The sequence below is a fragment of the Mizuhopecten yessoensis genome, unplaced genomic scaffold (genome assembly GCF_002113885.1).
Source record: "Mizuhopecten yessoensis strain PY_sf001 unplaced genomic scaffold, ASM211388v2 scaffold3453, whole genome shotgun sequence".
Lineage (NCBI taxonomy): Eukaryota > Metazoa > Mollusca > Bivalvia > Pectinida > Pectinidae > Mizuhopecten > Mizuhopecten yessoensis.
This window is the reverse complement of record NW_018405052.1, coordinates 181,264-188,427: the sequence shown is the minus strand read 5'-3', so window position 1 is coordinate 188,427 and position 7,164 is coordinate 181,264. Positions and strand designations below refer to the sequence as shown.

The following is a 7,164-nucleotide window of genomic DNA, read 5'->3' as shown; positions in this document are numbered from 1 at the left end:
CGGATGCCGCACCACGGCATAAGCTCACTTGGCACTTTGTGCCAGGTGAGCTAAATATTGGGAGAGAGTTCCTGTATGATGTAATGTGAATGTATCAATACATCCACCAGATAAGAAAATGTTGTTGCGAGAAAGTGAGGTGGACTTCTCTGTATGGGGTCTATTCTTCGACATCAAGAGCATTTCAAAAAGTCTTAACACACATCTGCTATACTCATACTTGCCAACTTTTCAAAATGTCTGCATGCACAAAATTAAAACCTGAATAGGTGTGTATATAATATCCCATAGAGACAAAATAACCCTTCATATGACATATTTTGAGTTGTTCTTTCAGATGAAATAATTAGATTGAAATTAGATAAAAAAGAAGAAGTCCATAATTGAAAGTCATCCCCTAAATAGGGAGAGTTACGTTGGAAAGTATGTGTAGCAGAACTGAACTGGGTCAATCATCAACGACCAGATAGCTCAATTGGTAGAGCGTCCATCTAAAGTTTGGAGGGACTCCCAGGTTCGAACCACGGTCTGGCCATTGCATATCCTTTTCCTAGCTGTTACATATATGTTTACCAGAGACATATAAAGTCAGTTTGTAGAATAATATGTCTCTGTGTATATTACAATAATGTTACTAAGTGTCACAGCACACAAAAACATACAAGTTAGGTGACTGGTGTGCTGTGACCCATGTGTTGGTACACATTTGTAACAAAACCCTGTGCTTCAATTATATAAACCATTATATTGGGGGCATTTTTACTAAGTGGTTATTTAAACACTAACATGCCTCGTATTACTCTCTATACAACTACAGTAAAATTATCAGGGGCCAGGGGGGAATTATTGCTTTTCCACCCTCTCTCCGGACCTTCGACAAAGTTATCAATAATCATGCTGATAATAACGATTCTAATAATGCAACTTTCCTACTATCTTCTCTCCCTGATATGAATTACTTTATATACACCGGGACAGTTCCCAACATACATAAAGTACAGTAAAATTACCAGGGGCCAGGGGGAAATGTTGGTTTTCCACCCTCTCCCCGGACCTTCGGCAAAGTGATCATGCTGATCATAGCGATTCTAATAACGCAACTTTCCTACTATCTTCTCTCCCTGATATAAGTTACATTCTACAATAATATGCATTGGTGTATCATTAAGTTCTTAAAATGAACTACAAAATACCTTCAACTTGACCTGTCAATTTTTGTTTACATCTATGTTGAAATCGCTTTCCTGTAAAACATTCTGGTGACTAACACCAAGTCTCGCTATAATCCCAAACGTTGTCATGTGATCATGGCTTCCAATTATGCTGAACGAGCAATTTCCCGCCATTATCAGTTTGGCGCCAGTTAGTTTATTTCACGGCACAGAAAAGAAGCAGGGCACGGAGAGGGAAAGGTTGAAAGTCTAATCCGTGTCATCGCTTTTAACACCGACAGATAACTTCAATATTGCACAACTAAATATTGTGTTAATATATTTTTAAATTGTAAGTGCTTAATTGTTTTGGAAAATGTTTGAGGCAAGACTTGCTCAAGGCTCTCTTTGGAAGAAAATTTTAGACGCCATTAAAGACTTACTTACGGAAGCAATATGGGACTGCAACAGCACTGGAATAGCATTGCAGGCTATGGACAGTTCGCATGTCAGCCTTGTTTCTCTCAACCTTCGTTCAGATGGCTTCGAAACTTACCGATGTGATAGAAACCTGTCCATGGGCATGAATCTTGCGAGGTTAGTACACACGGAAAATGTCCCCAAGTCCATTGCATTGGTAATGTAACTTGTCGTTTAAAGATGCAATTCCGGCAATAGCGATTCAAAGTAACGTGATAAATTATATGTTGTGATTAAATTAATCGAGCTTTTGTTTATTTACTTGAATATTTCTTATCCTTATGGATTCAATGCATCAACTTTCGCTTTGTCTGATCACATCAGATTTCCCGCGCAATATTTGTGTGAAGATGACCAACTTTCAAAACAATGAAGAAATGTTTTTTTTGCAAAGTACTGAATACAGTAATATGTCAGAGGAAACACTTGACTTTTTATATTTACGGAAATAATTTTGTCGTGATAAAAATTGTTCAATAACAACAAAGGTTTTTCTGTGATTTGTTTTCAGCATGTCCAAAATCCTAAAATGTTCTGGAAATGATGATATAATCACAATCAAGGCTGAGGACAACCCAGACACAGCAATGTTTATCTTCGAGTCTGCAAGTGAGTTTGTATATAAGGTGAAAAATATATTCAAAAAGGTATGCCATTACCTGAAAGGTAGCTGCAATAACGTAGCTTTCTGACGAGATTTTTTTTATATATTGCGCGGTACTATGTCAACTTGTGGAGCAAAAGTGTTAATCTGTGAGATAACATATAATTCACGCCTAGAGTATAATGTTATCAAAATATTGCATAATTGTTGAAAAAACGAATGGTTTGCATTTGCATTGCTTGGTCAAATATAGTATTATTACTGATGCTGCCATGTTAAATGCACATTCCATATTAGGTCACGACACCCATTAGTACTAATAATAATACCTGGCCTCCTCTGTCCCGGCCGGGTATTAGATTGATCCCATGCCTTGTAATGGATTAAGCCCGGTGTGAATCACACCGGGGCGATTTTAGAATTAATTGACAGCACATTGGTCTGCATTCATAAATAAGGTTGTAGTATGAACTATTTCCTTTGATATCCTGCACAACTTGAAGTTTAACTCTGCCTAAAATGTCGTTAAATTATCAAGTTAATGTAGCAAGCGTAATCGAAATCTGAATTGACCGCCATGTTGGAAAGTTCGTCTCACTTCCTAAATACGTCGGACATCCAAATATGGGTGTCATGACCCAATATGGAAATTGTAGTAAACACGGCGGCATCAGTAGTAATACTATATTTGGCCATGCAGGCCATATATAGAAAGGATAATTGAGATAACATCGTGCGTGATCTGTCATGGCGGTCGTTTCTATTTTCTTCCCTAAGACGGACTTTGTTAACTTTGTAAAAGAGTTTTTGCATGGGTAAGGATTCGTTTTTTCAACAATTATGCAATATTTTGATAACATTATAATCATATGAGGCGTGAATTATATGCAATCTTACTAGTATTTATATTATGAACCAGTGTCTGGATATGGAACCATGTGCTGTCAATTAGTTCTAAAATAACCTGTGATTCACATAGGGCTTGCTCCTACAAGGTATAGGATCAATTTAATACCCGACCAGTGCAAAAGAGGCCAGGCATTCATATTGGTACACCAACGGATGAGCAGCTCTAGTTAGTGGTTTAAGGCCAAGGTACTCGAAAGCTGTTGCCTGGTATGCAGTATATAGTCTTTTGATGGCTATAAGTACCTGCTGTGATATTAAAGATGTAGACGCAAGATCCTGTTGGAAGCTCATCCCATGGCAAAAAGAATCTAGGTGTTTCAGGGCTCGGGCTCTCGGTAGCCATAGACTTTTTCTTTTTAATTTGCTACGACTCGAAGGTTCGGTCCTTAAACCACCCCAATATTGGTGTAAACCTTGGCTTTTGCCGAAGTCCATTCTGTTTCTATTTAGTTATACCTCTGGAATCTGCCGATACCCTTAATTTCAGTTTTAAATATGATTGAACTTGGCTAATCAACACCAGGCATATCGGGATTGTTCTTGCAATAATGCTAATAAAAGGAGTATGTCACTTTAAAGTCCTGTAATGAAAGTTTATTAAATATTGCTAATTATTTCTTGCATACAAAATAAAAGTATATATCTGGACTGAATTGTCGTAAAACTAGATCTGAACATTTTAACAAGAGTTTTGCAGTTAAAAAAATTGTTGAAAACAAAGCAAGACAGCTATTCAAACAGGTTGAAATTTTCGGTATATTTCAGAATTTTAGAAAGTTTAATTTTTCTATAGCAAGTATTAAAAAAAGAGTTTCAGCTGTTTTGCCAACATGCCTGTTTCCACCTTATTAAAGCAACTTGTGAATAATGTAACATGAAATTGATCTATTCACAGATAATGAAAAGGTATCTGATTATGCCATGAAGTTGCTTGATTTGGACACAGAACAATTGGGCATTCCTGTAAGTATAATTATTCAAATGGAAGAAAATGCTACTTAGGGATTGATTAATATTTTTGACTAACCTACTTCCTTTTTGAAAGGGGGGGGGGGGGATGCTATTTAAATGATGATATTTATATGTATTTATTCTCGACCAACATTGATAAAATATTTTATTTATATCATGTCTGAACATTATATTTGAAGTAGCAGAATTTACTTGGGATGAAGGAGATCATTCTGAGACAGATTTGACTCTTAGAAACAAATAGTAAATAATAAATTTGGAAATATGTAAATTCTGTAACATGGTCAGCTTAGTATAAGGGAAATAACTTTATGCATAACAAAAGATAACTGTTGCACAATACACTTGTTTATAATTTCATAACAAATTACATGTTGTGATGTTATCTAGGACACGGAATACAGCTGTGTTGTGAAGCTTCCTTCAGCAGAATTCCAGAGAATTTGCAGAGATTTGAGTCAAATTGGAGAATCCATTATTGTCTGTTGTACAAAAGAAGGTGTGAAATTCTCGGCGAGTGGTGACTTGGGCACAGGTATGAAGGAGAGGTTTTCTTTCCATTGGTGTGGAGAATTGATATTTTATAGATATATACTTGAGACAAAAAAGCAGTTTGATCCTTCAGATTAGCAGATTTATATAGTTGTCTATTTTTAGGTTTTCAAGTAATGCCCAAGTTTACTATATCTTGAAAGAAATTTTTACTTTATTGAAAGTTGGGATTCAACACGCACCTGGTTATGTTCTCGGACTTTAGTTTCCAGGGCATTTCTTCAAAGCAGTTCAATTTCAATGCTAAACTTCATAAATGTATTGAGCTGAAGACCTGTTTGTAGCCTTTACCTGTTTTAATGTTAAGATCTAGAGCCTGTTAGGATATAAGTAGTCCAAGCACATCGATACTTTCCAGGACATTTCTAGAGAAGTTTAAAATATATTACAAATAAACCTGATGGGACACTTCTTTTGCACTTGCTTTTATGTTGGTTGTGATAGAGAATGTTTCTTTTATCCCCTGGTCTCGCCGTAATGGGGGATATTAATTTGGGTTTGTCTGTCTGTCGCGCTTTGTTTCCATGCAATAACTACAACAAATGTTAATTGATTTTCTTTAAACTTATTCACAGGTTTAAATGACTTGAGGGCTTGGCAGAGTATTATGACCACTTTCAGAGGACCCCATTAAGCAAAGTTATGGCCCCTTAAATAACGAAAAACATCATTCTGGTCTGCGTTTCGTTTCTGTGCAATAACTTCATCAAATGTTCTTCAAACTTATTATCAGATTGTCTCCAAACTTCGTAACGGGGTTCAACGCATTAAGAGTTAAGCAAAGTTTGACAACCACTTTAATCAAGACTCCATTTGGCAGAGTTATGGGCCATTGATTAACGAAAAACATCATTATCTGCAGTTTCCGCTTAACAACTCGGCAAATATTAGCCAAACTCCTTCAAACTTGATAACAATGTTTGTGTTCCTCTGCCTCTCCACCCATCTCGGGCACTTTTTGGATTTTGTGTGATAATAACCAAATTCTGTATGCACATCCGACTCGTGCTAAGTTTGCCAACCAATGTGATGTGTACATATTTATCAATGAGGTATAGGTGTTGTTTTTTCTTAAAGTTTCAAGCTATACATTGTCTCAACAAACCTAATCTCAATCATGTTAACCTACAAGCGTGGGATATAAATTCCACGAATTTGCTTGTTTATTAAAATGTCAATGGAAATTATTCTTTCTATTTGCACAGGTAATGTGAAACTGGCACAGAACTGCAGTGCAGATAAAGAAGAGGAAAACGTGACTATAGAGATGAATGATGCTGTTACTTTGACTTTCGCACTTCGTTACCTGAACTTCTTCACAAAAGCCACTGCATTGTCACCTCAAGTGACTTTGTCAATGTCACAAGATGTACCTTTAGGTATGTACAATTCTGTACTGTATGATCACTGGCGATTATAATCCTCAATTGAAATTGTTTTATATTCATCCCCAGTTTGAAAGAAGTCAACAGGTTTATAGAATTGACTGTCCCTTCCCAATTATTCTTTTTCGTGTAACAAAATTGCATAATTGCGACTTGCTGACCTTTGACCTCAGATCGGAAATAATTTTTTGAACATACTGCATATTGTCGCTATTTATGTATTTACTTCGATATATAATGTCGAATGTTGTAACTATATATATTGGTTGAATGGTTTGAATGATACAGGAGACAAGCATATTAATGCCTAGTGTGCTGCTGAATATCCGATACAATATATGTTGATAGATGTTATTTTTGCATGTTTCAAATAATCAACTTTATATTCGAGGACTTTCAATAATATATATCATATCTATGCATTTAAATGAATGTTTTTAGCTCAAAGATGCAATTGAAATATCGCATACTGTGTGATACAATTGTAATTTTTCTTTCAGTTATGAAAAAGAAGCTCATTCTTGCGATGCTGCTATACTGAAATGTTCGGTTTTCTTTTTTCAGTCGTGGAATACAAAATAGCGGACATGGGCTACCTCAGATTTTATCTCGCTCCAAAGATTGAGGACCAAGAGGAATCGTGAATGGAACGGAAAAGGACTGTGATTATTTTTGTGTTGGGGGGAATTTGGACAAAATTTTGAACTACTGCATTTTCTATTTATATTGAATAGTATAAAAAAACAACTGGATACAATCATGAAAGCAAAAAAAATATTCTGTTGTGATAGTTTGTGAAGACATCTCGTTGATGAACTTTCTAGCTAAGTAATGGGATGGTGAATGTGCAACAATGTTATTGTTGCACATATTACATTGTTGCATCATAAACTATAAACACTGCGAAGGTTTCATCTGATTTGTAGTGTTGGAATTTTGACTTGTAATTTTGTTGTTCGTTGTTGCCAGTCTAGACTCATTGTACTTGTTTAGTGTATTAACAAGTGAAATTAATAAATAAATATGTATTATATCGAAAGCATTTTGTTTTCTGTTATATTTGTTTTCAAGGAAGAAGATGTTCGGAGAGATTTGATGATGCTGGAGTCGT

At 35.7% G+C, this 7,164-nt stretch overlaps 2 protein-coding genes across 10 annotated transcripts in view; one reads left to right on the top strand and one right to left on the bottom strand.

Moving 5' to 3' along the window:
• Positions 1 to 1,299, bottom strand: part of LOC110447506 (calcium uptake protein 1, mitochondrial-like) — a 24,206-nt gene extending 22,907 nt beyond the window's left edge. For 8 of the 9 annotated variants that reach the window (XM_021493243.1, XM_021493245.1, XM_021493248.1 and 5 more), the window contains exon 1: positions 1,194 to 1,299. The gene's annotated coding sequence lies outside the window, so the exon portion shown is untranslated. Of the gene's footprint in view, positions 1 to 1,176 lie in introns of all 9 variants that reach the window. The other variant, XM_021493244.1, reaches the window with a different exon arrangement.
• Positions 1,300 to 1,357: 58 nt separating this feature from the next.
• On the top strand, positions 1,358 to 7,092 carry LOC110447507 (proliferating cell nuclear antigen-like). Its single transcript, XM_021493252.1, has 6 exons — positions 1,358 to 1,748; positions 2,143 to 2,240; positions 4,040 to 4,107; positions 4,507 to 4,651; positions 5,874 to 6,047; positions 6,618 to 7,092. Exons 1-6 carry the CDS (start codon positions 1,528 to 1,530, stop codon positions 6,695 to 6,697), a joined length of 786 nt encoding a protein of 261 aa, XP_021348927.1. The 5' UTR covers positions 1,358 to 1,527; the 3' UTR covers positions 6,698 to 7,092.
• Positions 7,093 to 7,164: the final 72 nt, after the last annotated feature.

Bases quoted from the DNA above. Each gene is read 5' to 3' on its own strand.
- LOC110447507 (XM_021493252.1), top strand. From the start codon at position 1,528: ATGTTTGAGGCAAGACTTGCTCAAGGCTCTCTTTGGAAGAAAATTTTA. The intron at 1,749-2,142 runs GTTAGTACACAC...ATTTGTTTTCAG, and splicing joins ATGGGCATGAATCTTGCGAG to CATGTCCAAAATCCTAAAAT. The intron at 6,048-6,617 runs GTATGTACAATT...TTCTTTTTTCAG, and splicing joins GTCACAAGATGTACCTTTAG to TCGTGGAATACAAAATAGCG.